Source organism: Salarias fasciatus, chromosome 16 (assembly GCF_902148845.1).
Source record: "Salarias fasciatus chromosome 16, fSalaFa1.1, whole genome shotgun sequence".
Classification (NCBI taxonomy): Eukaryota; Metazoa; Chordata; class Actinopteri; order Blenniiformes; family Blenniidae; genus Salarias; species Salarias fasciatus.
Genome location: NC_043760.1, coordinates 14282068 through 14298337, shown reverse-complemented (window position 1 = coordinate 14298337; position 16270 = coordinate 14282068). Strand labels below are relative to the sequence as shown.

Sequence of the window (16270 nt, the reverse complement as noted above, 5' to 3'; positions counted from 1 at the left end):
AAAAATAAAGCTGGTTTTTCTTTTTATTTATTTATTCAGGTGAATGCAATATGCATCTGTGCCTGCTGTAAGCGTGAAGAATGGAACTGAGAGAAAAACACAACGGTTTTTACAAAAAGCCATACACATTATCATGAATTTGAAAAATTCGTGTATTTGCAGGAAATATTGACATTCATTCTACAAAATGTTTCCAGACTCTTCCAGCAGAGGGAAATCTCAGACTTCACATTCATTCACTGGTATGAGGCTTTTTTAAAAACTGGCGCCCCCTGCAGGACAAATAAGGCAAAAATCATTTTCCAGCCTATTTAATCTCAAACCCTGCAGAGTTTTACTCTCTTCTCACTGGGGATATTTAAAGCTGGAAAAGGAACAGAGAAAGCTGTTTTTGCTTTCGACAGTCATTTTCAGGGTGGGATTGTTTCTTTTTTTTTTTTCTCTCGTTTGTTTTGTTTTGTGTTTTGGGGCTGAACTGGTTCTCCACCCACAGGCGCAGGTGTGCCTACCTGTCCGCTCCAGAAGCCTCAAACACGGAAGACGCTCTGGGACCGACGGTCACACTGCGTCCACGGTGCGCGCACGACTTCTCAACCACAAACAAGCGGGTTATCGATCACTTTAAAGGCTCGAGCGCGAACGACTCCAGCGGGAGTTGGACCCGATGGCTTCCGTCGGACCGACTCGCCCGGAGCCCGGGGAGACGGGCTCGCTCTCGGGCAGCTCCGAGAAGCTGAGCTCCTCCGCCGTCAACCGCATGCTGATGGAGTTCCTCATGTACTTCGGCCGGGCCGTGTTCCTCTTCTACCCCGTGTACCTGACGGGCTACCTGGGCCTGAGCATCAGCTGGGTGCTGCTGTGCATGATGATGATCACCTGGTACCAGAAGAACCGGCAGTGGAAGGACGCGCGGATCGGCTCCGCCATCCAGTTCGTGGACAACGAAACCGACACGATCAACGAGGAGCTGAAAGGAGCCTTGCAGATGGCATCATGGGTATGTACTGTACTCGTATCTGACCGGGCTCAGCAGGGACCCCGAACCTCTCAGGGGGATCCGGTTAGGTTAGAGGCTGATCCGCTCCAGATTACACAGTAAACAACTGGAGCACATCAGCTGGGTCATCTGTGGTGAAACCACCCAAACTTCATTTTATTCAGCTCAAGGTTTGGCCTCGACACATGTGATTACACCACACCCACCCAGCCAGTGAGTCACGGGACTGAAACAGTATTTCAGGTCATTTTTAATGTCCCAGGAATGCATCAGGGTGAGCAGGATGTTCAGGGCCACAGTTTAATCTGCAGTGGTCCAGAGCAGTTAAATAATGACATAATACACTTTACATTAACTTTGTTTGTGGTGCAGAAAGAATTAAACGAATCTTGATTGAAAGTCACTACAACCTTGACATAAAGCTTGCAAAGTACAATGTCCACAAATCTTCTCCCATAGCTTTTGCATAATGCATGTTTTTACAAAGTAAACGTGACAGCATGACTCTGAAGCAAACACTGGTTTGCATTTTCACAGTGAGGTTCATGACAGCATCACCAATCCCTCAGCTCAGGTCTCAACACTGTGTTGTGTCCACTAAATCAAATCCATGATTTCTTTGCCATATTTACAATTTGCTTGGTGGTTTCCAGGGCTGGCTGCAGGCCGCTGACCTTATGTTTGACACCCCTGGTCTAGAATTCTAAATTTCACCAGTATCAAGTTCTCTTTGTGAACTTGATGGTTATCAAACAAGAACCGCAGGCTTTGACGGTAGAGCCCTGTAAGGAAAAGAGGTTGAATTTCTGTTTAAGATCAGATTCTCACTTGTTTTGTTTTGCTTGGATTTCCAGAGGAAAGTCACTCCGTGTAGTGAGCAGCAGCCTCCCTGCACTGTTTGCATGTTCTTGATTCTCAATGTAAATGTTGCAAAAGTTTCACAGTGATGGAAAGAAGGTGTAAAGCAGAAGCATAGCCACAGGCATGGCGAGAGCATGAATTGTCCAGACTGGTCTTTCAACCCTTGACCTTGAGTGCAATTCACTCTGCCACCCCTAACTTTCTGTGATTTTAAGATTAACGGATGCACCAACACAGTTTAAAAACATTTCTTCTGAGTTATGGAGTGGGCAATTCCTGCTGAAAAAAAAAAAAAACAACACAAAAAACTGATTGTATTAATCCACAAGTCATTAATTAGATGACAAACCTGTCGTCCAACATACTTGATATTTCATCGAACGTCTAATCAACATACTCGTTCCACAGTTGCATGAATGCCAAATTATTGGAGAATAAGGTCCTGGCACACCTTATCTGGATTCAGATGGAAGATGAATGAATGAATGAATGAATGAAGAGATGATAAAATGGCCAAGTAGAAATGTGAAGTCTGATGTTCCACATATAAGAAGCAGATGAATCTTTCAGATGCATGAATGTTGGACTGTCTTTTACCCATACTGCAGCTGAACACGCTGTTCGGGACGCCACCCCGTCACATGCATGTGTGTGAGCAGTGATGTTTTTTTTTTTTTTTCTTTTTTTTTTTTTATCATGACATCTTTTTTAAAACCTCTGTACCAAAAAAAAAAAAAAAATCTACTCAGACTAAAAACTGATGTCACTGTTCTCATTCAAGATGAGTTGCTTACTTAATATTTATTCGGTGTGTGTGTCAGACTGATTCTGTGTTTTGACGGGTGACTGAAGACTTTTGTTAAATCCACAGTTTTGATGCAGCGGAGAAGCTTTGGTAAGACCCAAAACGACCCGTCAGTGCTTGTCTGTGTGCATTTTTAAACCCAGGAATGTTGTCAATTTTAGGAGCTGGGGAGCATCCTGTGTCATTTGGATCCAGCAGGCTGGGGCATATGATCTGTATTTAATTGAAAGATGTCAGGCTCACAACTTTAATTCATTGTTTAATTTAGATTTGCATGAAAGGATAATTTCGACCGAATGACAAACAGCTCATCCTTGATCCATCATGCATGCATTGGAGTTTTTTGCTCAGTTTTGATCAACACTATAACTGTTTTTTCCCACATTTTAACTCTACCTTTTGTTTTTCTGTGAAGGTGCATTTCACTGATGTGGAGAAAGCTAACTGGCTCAACAAGGTATGGTGTTAAAGCGTTACATTACGTGCTTTGGAATGCTTTCAGAACTCCACAAATATTGTCACAGTACTAATACAAATAAGCTAAATCAATTATAGATTATTAAAAAATGCTGCAAAGCAACTTGAAGATAGTTTGTATTTTAAATGTCTGTTTTTGGAATCGTCACAATGAAGAATTATTAAATAAATGAGGTTTACACCTCGAGTGGAGGTCTTGCAGCGTGAAGCATTGCCTTTATAATCTGAAATATGAATGAATGGTTTATTTCGTGTCTTTGTTCCACACATGCAAAATACTACTGCCAACACAATACTGTTCATTTTAAATGATCAAGAAAAGAAACAGGCCGAAACCTGGGGCTTATTTATACCTAGCCTATAAATTCAATATAATAATCAGAAATTTGTACAATTTGCAAACAAAAAAACATAAATTAATTACATTCACTATTCTCTCATCTGCCTGAACCAGAACCCTTAATCATTTTCTATTTGACAGGTTTTTTTGTAAACCAACCGGGAGCTACTATATTTAAGCTCATAACTGAGAGTTTATCCAACAGAATAGAGAAACACATCTGCATTATATGTTAATTATCACTTTTCTAAAATTTATTTTTCTTCTGTCAACTTGATTGTGAACAGGAAGTCATTTATTCTGCACCTGATGTAATATTTCGATTGTTTTTAAAAGCACAATTTCTTCATATTTTAAAGTGCAGGACAGTATAAATTATGGACTTGTGGATTCAAAATAATTGGCAGAATTTATTGATCTATTTACATCTTTTTTTATTGTTTGATACCTAATCTGTTAGCTTTGTTAAATGGAACTATAAGTTAAAAATAGAGAATTTTTGTTGAGTCTCATCTTGAAAATCTCCCAAAAAAATCCGAAGTTAATGTGTTGGTTTCATCCAAATGAATTCCTTTAGCAGCAGTGAGCTGACTCTGACTCTTCTGCGTGCCGTGCTGCGTTCAGGTGCTGGAGCAGGCCTGGCCGTTCTTCGGGATGTACATGGAGAAGCTGCTGAAGGAAAACATCCAGCCGGTCGTCAGGCAGTCCAACGGTGCTCTCAAGATGTTCAACTTCACCAAAGTTCACTTTGGACACATAGTGAGTTCTCTTTCCCCAATTTGATAGGGTTTTGTTACGCACTGCTTTCTTCTTTAAACTCGGGGTTGACAAATGCATTTTAGTTCAGTGGCCACACATAGTCCAATTTCATCCTGAGTGGTCCGGACTGCACATGAGTCTTCATTTGATTCTTATGATGTGTTATTGATTCTGGGTTTGTTTTTCTACTCCAGCCTCCAAAGATCACTGGAATCAAAGCGTTCACACATGAGGTGGATCACAGGGAGGTGATTCTGGACATGAATGTCAGGTAGATTTTATCTCAGTTCACTGTTGTGGTTCAGATAAAACTGAGCTGAAATGAGGTTTACTCTCCTGTGAAGAAGAACTTGGTTGTATTCGTGTTTCTTTTCTTCACTTTGCAGCTACGAAGGCGACGTGGACATCGACGCTGAAGTGAAACCGCCGATCACAGCTGGTGTAAAAGGATTAAAAGTGAGTCTTTTTTTTTTTTTTTTCTAAATTTAATCTTTCTCCCTCGATGTGTTGACTCTGCTTCTGTGAACACTCTTTGACCCTTCCAGCTCCAGGGGATGATCAGGGTGATTCTGGAGCCTCTGATTGGCCAGGCGCCGCTGGTGGGAGGGGTCACCTTCTTTTTCATTCGCCGTCCGGTGAGCGCCTGCGACATTTCTCGATATCTCATAGATTTCAAGATGCAGCTGCACATTTTAAATCCCTCCATCGACTCTCAACCGCCAGACGCTGCAGATCAACTGGACGGGAATGACCAACCTTTTGGACAGTCCTGCCTTCAGGTCAGCTTCCACAGAAAACCCCCAGACTCATAATAATGTCAGTGGTTTCTGCAGTCTAGACTAATTTCTCTTTCTTTCTCCAGTTCGCTGTCTGAAGACGCCATTATGGATATAATCGCGTCTCTCATGGTGCTGCCCAACCGCATGTGCATCCCCCTCATTGACCAGGTCAAGGTCGACCAGATGAGGTTTCCACTTCCTCGTGTACGTAAGATTTGAACATCACGCATTTCGAAGGTGCCATTTTTGGACATTCAGGTGTTTTATTTGCAGTGGAAAGATATTTTTGGTTTAATTTAAAGTGCAGCCTCCTCTTTGGCCCTCAGGGTGTGGTGAGGGTCCACCTGCTGGAGGCCAGAGACCTGGTGGCGAAGGACACCTACATGATGGGGATGGTGAAAGGCAAATCGGACCCATACGCCACGCTCAGGGTCGGCAACCGCAGCGTCAAGAGCAAGACCATTAAAGAGAATTTACACCCCAAATGGGGAGAAGTATACGAGGTAGAGTATCACAGGATTTTCAGGGAATTATTTTATACTGACAATTAATGTCTGGGCCTTTAATAGTGATAATACTTTTATTTATGAAGCTCTTTCAATCAAAATGCTGTGCTTGTAGGACAGTAACACAGTTTAAAAGTTAACTTAAACCTTCTCAGTTTCCCGGTCTGCCTGATATCTACAGGATTGTTCCACAACTTTGAACTTTTGGACACTTGAACCCCGTTTACTTTGAAAGTAGACACACAAGGCTTTAGAACAGCCTCCTTCATATGAGGCTCAAATGACAAAGCTGCTTCACAAAGACAGTTGTATTAAATTGCGTGTATTATTGACATGTCTGGAAGGAATCGTGAACTCAAACTCACTGTTTCTTAATCTCCTCTGGTCCTTCCCCTGTTTGCAGTTCGTGGTCCACGAGGCCCCGGGCCAGGAGCTGGAGGTGGAGCTGTTCGACGAGGACACGGATAAAGACGACTTCATTGGGAGGTCCGTTCCTGCGTTAAAGGCTGCACAAACACTTGGAATTAAAACCTGCCTTGAATGATGTGTGTTGTGTTTGCTCGGGTTTGAAGAGCTCGTCTCATGACCAGTTACTCCTGTCCTCCAGTACACACACATAATACGCTCAAAGAAAGCCTCCTGTTAAAATGTAGTAGATGTTTTCGATATATCTGTATGTATTATATTCCCTCTTTTCATTCTTCAGCTGGAAAAGTGCCTAAAAATATTTAGACTTTAGTTTAAAACTGGAAGAATACATTTGTCCTCCATTCTGATGAATTCAATTGATGTATTTTTGGCATAATTCAAATATCACACTGGCTTTCTGTTTCAGATTTAACCTTGATTTTGGAGAAGTGAAGAGGGAGAAGGAAATGGATCAGGTGAGCGTTTGCATTGACGGCGTGATATTTATATATCAAAGCTTTTAACATACTGTATATTTGAGTTTTGTTATGTTTTATTCAAGTTTTATCCTTCCTTGAGAAGATGTTCTGTTCCACCCTTCATCTCTCACATGTTACAAAATGATGATGAAAGGAAACTTTAATTCACATTGCAGCGTCACTTTGTTTAAATCTGTGTTTTCTGTCCAAAATAAGTCCTCGGATCGCTGCTCCATATGAATCAGTGACTCCCTGATCTCCTTCTTGCAGTGGTTTCCGCTGGAAGGCGTTCCCTATGGTGAAATTCATCTCAAGCTGCAGTGGCTTTCCCTCCAGAGTGACTCCAGTCTGCTGACGGAGGTACCGTATCCCCAGACTTCCCCTGTCCCCCGGTCCTGGCGCTCAGGTCGTGAGCTCCTGGACTTGCTGATGTGTGTATTCCGCCTCCCGGCTGTGTGGTTCATGCCGCCGCTCCTCCTTCCAGACCACCGACGGGCTCTCCTGTGCCATGCTGGCCGTGTATCTGGACGGTGCCTCGAACCTGCCGGTAAGGGGCTTCCACTGCTGTGACTGGTGCTTCTGCGAGCAGATGACGACGAAGCTTTATTGTGCTTTTTGTCTTGCAGAAAGATCACAGTGAGATAGACGACTCACATCACAGACATGGGAAACACTCAAAGGAAGCGCGGGTGAGAAAAGACTTTATGCACCTTTGTTTTTTTTTTTTGTTTTTTTTCATGGATTTGCTGCATTTTCTCATTTCAAAATGTTTCCTGTAACTCTCTTCTGATTGGTTTACTCATTCTGAGTGATCAAACAGGATTTTAGGATTTGCTCGGTCTTGAATTTTACCAGCAGCACACAATGGAAGGAAGCTTGTACCTTTGTGGCTACGTATTCATGAAATAAACAACAGCTTAATGTATTTCTGATTGTTTTTGTAGTTTTTCTGTATTTTCATAGTGTCTAGACCAGGAGTGTCAAACACATTATAGTTCAGTGGCCGCATCTTCAAATCCAAAAACAAATGAGAACAGTAAAAGCCGTAAACACATGAAGTGGTAAGATGCTCAGTAAGTGAAGTCCATTCATCCTATCAGAAGATTGTCGGCAGATAAAATATCTCGCAGAAGAGCGTGTCCTCCTCCATTGTCCGATGGCACGTCTTCTCTTTGTGTCTTCGATTTTTTTGTCTGGAGTTCAGATCAGATGCTTTCTGCTGGCGTCGCCGCTGCGCTCGTCAGTGTGTGTAGCTGGTATTTCCTGTTTGTCTGGTGCATGTTTGTTATAGTCTGGGGGAGTGTAGCTTTCCAGCTGGTGTTGTTGTTCCCACATTTACTCCTTAAGTTGAAGTTTGGCCAGGTTTCGTCTCCCAGCGTGAACGAAAGGGCGAGCAAGAGTTGCTCAGCAGGTAAACTCAGGACTGTTTCGGGTCTGGACACATTCTTGTTGGGGAATATGTGTGGATTCCTCCAAGGTTGCTCTTTTTTTGTTCTTTTCTTGTTCTGTTTGTGAGGCGGTAAAAGCAGTGACAAGCAAACTACTGGAACAGTTTGAGGAGACATTAAAATTTGAAAACATGTTGTCAGAAGTGATTGTCTCTGGCTCCCCCTGCTGGCCTGAGTAGGAAGATACACAAAGTGAGGAATGGGATAGGTGAGGAGGAACGCTGAGTTTCTCACTGTCATTACAGTGGTATGTTAAAAACGGGCTGTGTCATCAGGAGCATTCCCATCATGCCCCAGTGTGAACATGTCTCTTCAGTGTGTGTGTGTGTGTGTGTGTGTGTGTGTGTGTGTGTGTGTGTGTGTGTGTGTGTGTGTGTGTGTGTGTGGTGTGTGTGTGTGTGTGTGTGTGTGTGTGTGTGTGTGTGTGTGTGTGTGTGTGTGTGTGTGTGTGTGTGTGTGTGTGTGTGTGTGTGTGTGTGTGTGTGTGTGTGTGTGTGTGTGTGTGTGTGTGTGTGTGAGGAATGCAGTCAAATCTGTTTGACACACTACCAGTTCCTCCAGTGTGTGTTTATATACCATCCCAGTCTAAATTTTAAATCTGCACCAGATGGAAATAATTCTGGACATTACAGTGACAACAGCGTTTCACTTTGTTTTTTTGTTGTTTTTTTAGCTCACGAGGCGAGTTGCCAACCCCAACTCGTACGTGGAGTTTTCCGTTGACGAAGATGTCCAGAAAAGCCTGGTAGTGCTCTCACTTTATCACTATTTTTTTATTTATTTTGTGTGAATTTACAGCGGATCAGGCACTTCCTGACATAACTCTCAGTATTCATCTCTCTCTCTGTCTCTCTCTACAGGTCAAATATGCATCTAAAGACCCGGTGTGGGAGGAGGGCTTCACCTTCTTCATCCGCAATGCCAGAACACAGCAGCTCAAAGTTCAGGTTTGTCATTTGATGCCGTGCACATCATTAAAAACACCGCATAGGAGTGACACAACAGTTCTTGAGGCTCTTTCTGTGACGTTGCCCGTTGGAGCGGCACCTTCTGTCCTCAGCCTGGATCAGTGGCGAGGGTTGTGTCAGGAAGGACGTCCTGCGTGACGCTTGTGCCAAAGCAAACGGGTGGATCACCAACATGAAAGCCAGACCGGGTTTGCCTCTGGTGTTCACCTGCTTTGGCAAATGTGACCAAAAAATGTCTGGAAACGACACACCAAAGTACTACACATGCATTTGAAAATTAGAATTTTTCCACTTCCTTGTTTCTCAAAAATAAAATCCCCCAAAACCTAAAGCAGTCGGACAAAGGGGGAAAAATGCAGTTTTGAATTAAACAGTTGAGTGAGAGCCTCTGGATGATGTAGTGATTTGCACTCTTGATTGAAAACAATCCCAGGCTGTCTGTGGAGTTTTTTTGTTTTGTTTTTTTTTTTTTTTACTCTTATCTGTTTCTGTGTTTGCTCTGTGATGAACTAGAATCCTGTTACCAGTGGCGATAAGCTGGATGAAATGTTCTTGTCATTTCATCTGAGGCATTTTTCAGTCCTTAGAGTTAGTTCAGAATGTTTTCACACTTGGCTCTTTGCAGCAGTCAGAACGAACTCTTGACAGTTCTTTAAAGCAACCGTCGTCCAAATCTAATCAGATCAGAAATAAACCTGCAGCAACACTTCTTTTTTTTTCCATCTTCAGTTGGCTGGAAGACTAAAATAGTGCCATAAATACACTTTAAGTTTAGATTTAAAAGTTTTGTGTTGCTGGGGAGAAGAGTATACATGATGAAAGTGTCTGTATTTTACAAAACCGTACACTTCTGTATAAAATGACTACAATCTTAACATAAAGCCAATTTTAACGACATCATCTGATACTGGATCGACACTTCAGTAAAATCCAGGTTGTTGTTCTTTGTCATGGGATTTAATTTTTCTCAAAACTTCCTACTTTTACGCCCCTTCAGTTGAACTTTTTATTCCTTACTGACTCACTTCATGATTCAGTTTTGTTTTGTTTTTTGTTTTTTAATGTTCGCTGAAGTAAAGAAGTTGATTTGGTTCTTTTATCAAAGTCTTTTTTCAGCAGCTATTCCTATCAAAGCAAATAATGAGTGTTTTTGCCAGCTCTGCTTCTCCAGATGTTTTTTTCTGTTGTTTCTCCTCAGGTGAAAGAGCACGAGAAGAAGACTCAGCTCGGCGTTCTCAACATACCGCTCACTCGCCTGCTGGAAACCTCCGACATGACTCTGGACCAGCGCTTCCCTCTGGATCGCTCTGGAGCCAGCAGCCATATCAAAATGAAGGTCACGCTCAGGGTGGGCACACACACACACACACACACACGCACACACAGATACAGTTTGAATTGCTGATGATAAACCCTTCCCTCATCAGATTCTCACTGTGGAGGAGCCGCCACCCAAAATTATCCTCACGCCTCCCCCTCCAAAAGCCCAAGACAGCGTCCAGAACGCGTCGGGAGGGAACTCCGGCTTCTCCTCTCGCACCGTGGCGTCCACCAGCAGCGTCCCCGCCGCCTCCTCCCCGCTGCGAGCGGCGTACTCCCAGAACGGTTTGAACGAGAGCTACCCGGCTCACCGCCGCGGCTCCTTCCTGGCTTCCGAGACCTCGAAGTCGCCGCCGTCCGCGTCGCACATGCGTCGGTTCGACTCCCACAGCCTGCTTTCGGAGAACTCCATGGCCTCGTCGCGCTTTGACCTGCTGGAGGGAGCTTCCTATCCGGCGTGAGTCTGCGGCTTTTGTATATCATGGCGCATAAAGTTGAGTTTGCTGAAGTCATATTTGCAAACACGTCATCGTTCTAGAGCTCTGAGGAACCACCAGGGCTCACTTGGAGAGATCGAGCTGAGCGTGCGCTACGCCACGCTGAGGAAGAAACTTATCGTCCTCGTTAACTCCTGCAGGTACGACAAACAAACCTACACCAGTATCTTCCACCAAAAAAGGCTGAATTACCAAAAATGTATGCTGTTTAATGTGTTGATTAAAGATCAGTAACAATCTTGGTTGGACTGAACATTAGAATGGGACGGGGAAAATGAAATCCCTCCACAGCTGGTGGGTTTAGAGTTGTTTGGCGATCAGAGAGCTGAGCATTTGTTTTACACACCATTACATTCCCAGGCAACGCAGTGTGTTTGACATTCCCCTGGACAAAGGCTGTTGTGGCACGCACCTCTCTGAATGTCATTTTCATTGCAAATCAGTTTCTACTCCATTAGACCTGATGTAACCTCACATTCAGCTGTTTAATAGAACCACCTCCTCTTTCCAGCTTGGCATGTTACCTTTTAACCTCCGAAACTGAGGAAATATCAGTGACAGTAAGGGATCTTTTCAGCCTGCTTCATCTTTGGTGGGGTTGTGTGAAAGCAAGGACAGAAAACAATCATTTCATTACTAAGAAAGCACCTGAAATTCAACGTGAAATCCCAGCTATTGAAAAAAATAAAGGTAAAATCTGCTTGTTAACAGTAGTAATAATTGTAACAGTGTTGCTTCATTTTTCAGAATATAATAAATAGGGTTGTTTGATGGCGTATCACTGTTCAATATGCAATTTTGACTTATTTTTAACAATGTCGCAGAGAGCTGGGCATCATAAGGTCCAGGGGCCATATGTGGCCTTTCACCTCTATTTGACCGGCTCTCAGTGTCACTGGGAAATTCTGAACCAAAGGAAAATTACTCCTATCATTGACTTGATCAGTGGTTTGGTCTAGCACCTTGTTACCTCGGTAGTTTGTTTCACAGTCTGAGGAAATCAATGAAATCTGCTTTTTACAGGATTTCTCTTACTGACTTTCACCTCTGCTGATTCCAGTTGATCTCGACGCTGTATAAAGATCAAATGAAATGTAAAATTCTTTAATTTAATCTGAGCTATTTCACATTTGTTCCCTACAGAAACATATTCCCCTGCAGTGAGAACGGCACAGACTCCTACGTCCGCATGTATTTACTTCCCAATCAGTCCTGGATACACCGCAAGAGGACGCACGTCAAAAAGAAGACCGTCAATCCGGTTTTCAATGACAAGTAAGAGGAACTGGATTTATCGAGCACAATCTAAAGAGAACAGATTTGTTGTGCTCAGAGGTTGAAATCTTATCTCTTCCTGTGAAACCTCTCTCCTCGACAGGTTTGAGTATGATGTGACCCTTGAAGAAGCACAAACCAGGATGTTGGACGTGTCGGTGAAAAACAACCGGTTATTCCACAGGCGAGAGAGGAAGGACATTGGCATGGTAGGTCCAGCTTCACTGTGATAAACGTCGACCCCAATTACGAATACGGACCATTTTCATTTTTGCTTCAGAGAAGTTTTGCGAAAAAACTTGCTTTGACCGTGCGGTTGATCTGCGCAGTAGCAGATGCTTGAAATGTAGCAGATGATCAAAACTCAAAGTAATTTGAAAAGAAAGTCAGATTTTTCATTTGCACCATTTCATTGCAGCTTTGTCTGAACAATTGACAAATTTCTGAAGTTCCTCTTCTGTTCACAGGTGTTGATTGATCTCTCCCAGTTGGATCTAGTCAAAGGCGTCACACAATGGTACACGACGACCCTGTTTTCTCTTTTTACTTGATCTGTTTGACACGGTGGCTGAAGAAACAACAGTTATGTTTCGTGACTCAGACATCAAGTTGAGTTTGATGTGCTGGGTCGACCTTCTCTCTGCAACTTTTCCTCTTTTCCTCTCCACGCTATCTTTGCTAAAAAGAAACAAGTTTGGCATTTTGAGAAATTCACATATTGGCCTTTTTCTGTCTGGAGTTAGGTCAGGCCGTGTTCGCAGTTGGCAGGTTCAATTTTTTTGTGCGGTTGCTCTGTTAGTCCCATCCAACTCCCGGTGCGCTCCGAACATACTGATGCAGTTAGAACCGGGATCGGAGCACGAACCAAAGCCATGGAAGGAAACCAAACACAGGATGAGGCGGACACGAGCGCTGCCCTGTGCTGGGAATGCACTGCTGTCGGGTGTGTTTGATGGAGGAAGTCCTGCTGTTGGTTTCATGCCTTGATACATTTTTCTAATTCTTGCGGTTTGTACTGAGGTAGTGAAAATACCACAATAATTCCCCTCATTTATACGTATGTACATATTTGAACTCAGAGATATTGTTATAGCTGGAATATCTAGATAGGCTTGTCAAACATAAGGTCGGTGGGCCAAAACCGGCCCAGAAGAGGGCTCAACAAACTGAAAATTTCAAAGAAAACATTGATTTGAAAAAAAAAAAAAAAAAAAAAAAAAAATTTTTTGGGGGGGACATTTTTCAGGATGATAATCAGAAACCGGTTCTCAGCAAGAACAAGACCTTTTTTTAAGTCACTTTCTATTGACGTTCTGTGACAAACATAATTTCTTCAATATCCTTTTTATTTCTCACTGAAATTATAAAAAAGACACAAAGATACAATCTCCAAGCAAACTGTCGTATTGATTCTACATTATCATTATCCCTTTAATATATCATATCCTGTTTGTTTTTCTAATATACTGTTGTCATTCCCTTTGCGTATTCTTTCTCATGCTTTTAAACACTGGCCTTTTCAGTGTTTACCATCTTTTTCACAACTTGGCCAGTTAATTGTTTTAGCATCATACAAAGGTGATTGTACACTAATTGGATTTTTACCTTCTTGTTTAACTCACAGCAACAAAGATAATTACCCAAATTTGTCAAATGAACTGATGACTGCTGTCATACGAAACAAAGCTTACAACTTTCTGTGTTTCCATACAGCTGCATTAATGCTTTATATTTTCTCTGTCGTCAGGTATGAGCTCACGCTGCCGGGCCTGAAAAAATCTGTGTAGCTGATGGAGTGCTGCTGCAGGGCCAGGTGGAGAACGACACATCCCTTCACTTTACTCATGAAAGCAGACCAGACTACAGTTTCATCAAGGGATCGATCTCAGACATGTCCACGCCTTTTGTCTTGATCCTGTTTCATTTGCAAATTTTAAATACCGAACTGGCTCCTTCTTTACTGGTACGATAAGCATATATCACTTAAATGTCAAAAATGCTTAAGTCTCTGCAAAACCAGAAGAGATGTGTTTTTTTTTTCTTGTTTGTTTTTGTTTTTTTGTGTGCGCGCAAGGTCAACTGAGACAAAGCTATACTTTTGTATTTTTATGTAAATATGTGTATGTGCAGTTTTTATATTATTAAATAAATTAAGCACAATATATTGTTTTCGAGTAATGTGGTTCTGAAAGGGTTATTGAATTGTGAACAACACACACTTTAACACTCAATAAAACACAGTTTCAAAGCTTAGGCTTTGGGGCAGGTTACAAACAAAAAGCCTTCCCTTGTGTCCTTGTCTCTGCTGTGGATACTCATCAAATTCCACCTGTATTATGATTCCACTTTACTACAAGTCTGATGTTTTGGTTCACTGCCCTCCTGCATCTATTAGAGCTCAGGCCTTGAGGCAATAAGTAGATCACCTCATCAGTTATATCGAGTACGCTCCATTGTTGCTCATCTTTAGTTTTTAATGGAATTTCTTTATCCCTAATTAATTTCAGATCAGTTGCTCAGTTATGTGGATTGTTTGTTGTACATTGATTAATGAGAAACAAAACCGTATTATGTTTCAAAAACACAACGTCAATTTCTGTATTTATGCACCTTTAAAATATTCTCAATCTCAAAATCATGATTTCTCAGCCGTTCCAATCTTTGTGTCGTACCGTGGCAGGGGGGAACTTCACAGTTATCCAGTTATTAACTGACTGATGAGAACTTAATGATTCTGATTATGCATATATTTTCAGTGAGAAAACCGGATTTTAGACCTGTATATGTCTATACGCTCTTTAAAATCCCCCTGTGAGTTGTTTGTAACAGTCGCTGACAGTGTTCCACCCCTCCACTGGTCAGATGAGTGGACTCTTCCGTTGCTAGGGACGCAAAAAGTGTAAGTCTGAGGCGTTTCACTCATTATTCAACAATTAAAACTCCGAACGTAACTTACATTTGACTAGTTATTTCAGTCGATGAGCGTTTTCAGTCAATAATCTAACAAATTTAAGAAAATCCACGATATTATTGACATACACGGACTTTTTGGTTAAGGCGCGAGGGGCAAGGACGACCAGGAACCGGCACTGAATCTGGTGGGTTACAGATTTCTGCGTAACACCAAGTGTCAAGCAAGAAGTAAATTTCATCACAGCCGCACAGGTTTAAACCACCGCCAGGTGTAGAGTGGCGGAGCCTCGTTTTGGTTGAGCATCTACCGAGTAAGACTCCTTTTACAACGTAAAGACAAGTGTTCTTTACAGTTTGCCCCACTTTAGCTTGACGAGACCGCCGTTACGCTGCCACTTCCTTAGCAACGGCCCCGAACAACTGTCCAAGAAGTTAACAGTTTATATCTGTTTGGGTTTATACAAAACGACAAATAATTCTGAAAGTATGGCGATGTCCAAACCACCAAAACCACCCAAGGTAAGTTTATAAAACATTAACAATGTGCTTTGCATTGCTTTGTTTTATTGCTTTGTTGGATTAAAACACATTGCTTTATAACACAGGTGTCAAACGCATACTTAAAAGTGTCATTTTAAGCCCCCTTCGAATCGAATCAAAAACAGCATAATTTATCAAATACTTTTTTTGTCTTAATTGGAAGCAATGCAAAAATATTAAATGAATGCTTCAATTCATGTTTTGTTTTGTTTTTTACAAAAACAAACAAGCAAAAAAACAAAACCAAAAAAAAAACTATACTAAACTGAACTAAACAACCTGAAATCCACTGTAAATAAATTAGCAGTAATGATTGCTTCCACTGAATACTTGCAGGTGAAGTCGTCTGTAGTTTTTGTTCTTTACAAGCCATTTCACTGATGATTGACCTCTCTGCCCTTGCAGTGCAGCAGTAAACAGCCTTGGCTGGAGGCAGATTCTTTATTCTCAGCCCCACTGGGTCTCAACCCTCAAGCAAGCGAAGCAGCTTCCAGAGGTGGGTTCATTGCTCTGATATTATCAACAAAATGAAAAGATTCATGTTGCCTCATTAAAATAAGTTTCTATTTGTCCTGCATGTGTTTGTTAGTTGATGTTTTTAGTGAAAGCACACACAGTCGAACCAGTCGTAGGACGGCAGTTTATAATCCTCGGATCTCCATGCATGGGCGCAGCACCAGCAGCAGCCGTGCCTCACAACAGAGATTACGAAAAACTCTGAAACAGTTTATGTGGTGAGTTTTGATCACCTTCTACTGGACACTGTTATCTTGATTCTGTTATTTTCATCTTTGTCTTGTTTTGTGCCCTCCTCCATCTCACTCCTCCCTCACAGCAGTCATGTCCTCGTTTGTTGCACCTCCTCACTGGCCTTTCTCCTCTCCACATTCCTGACAGT

The 16270-nt window shown here is 42.2% G+C and overlaps 2 protein-coding genes across 2 annotated transcripts in view; both read left to right on the top strand.

Moving 5' to 3' along the window:
* Positions 1–492: 492 nt before the first annotated feature.
* LOC115403123 (extended synaptotagmin-3-like) lies at positions 493–14193 on the top strand. Its single transcript, XM_030111926.1, has 23 exons — positions 493–997; positions 3079–3120; positions 4105–4239; positions 4434–4510; positions 4626–4695; positions 4785–4874; positions 4963–5018; positions 5102–5222; positions 5345–5521; positions 5928–6010; positions 6360–6408; positions 6682–6771; positions 6896–6958; positions 7038–7100; positions 8533–8604; positions 8720–8806; positions 10026–10175; positions 10255–10604; positions 10686–10784; positions 11788–11919; positions 12023–12128; positions 12387–12436; positions 13667–14193. Exons 1-23 carry the CDS (start codon positions 665–667, stop codon positions 13704–13706), a joined length of 2535 nt encoding a protein of 844 aa, XP_029967786.1. The 5' UTR covers positions 493–664; the 3' UTR covers positions 13707–14193.
* A 1125-nt stretch (positions 14194–15318) lies between these two features.
* LOC115403414 (dynein heavy chain 7, axonemal-like) overlaps positions 15319–16270 on the top strand; it is a 73679-nt gene continuing 72727 nt past the window's right edge. Inside the window, exon 1 of the mRNA XM_030112296.1 lies at positions 15319–15351. Coding sequence (XP_029968156.1) covers positions 15319–15351 — 33 coding nt within the window. The remainder of the gene's footprint in view (positions 15352–16270) is intronic.

Bases quoted from the DNA above. Each gene is read 5' to 3' on its own strand.
- LOC115403123 (XM_030111926.1), top strand. From the start codon at position 665: ATGGCTTCCGTCGGACCGACTCGCCCGGAGCCCGGGGAGACGGGCTCG. The intron at 998-3,078 runs GTATGTACTGTA...TTTTCTGTGAAG, and splicing joins CCTTGCAGATGGCATCATGG to GTGCATTTCACTGATGTGGA. The intron at 6,409-6,681 runs GTGAGCGTTTGC...TCCTTCTTGCAG, and splicing joins GGGAGAAGGAAATGGATCAG to TGGTTTCCGCTGGAAGGCGT.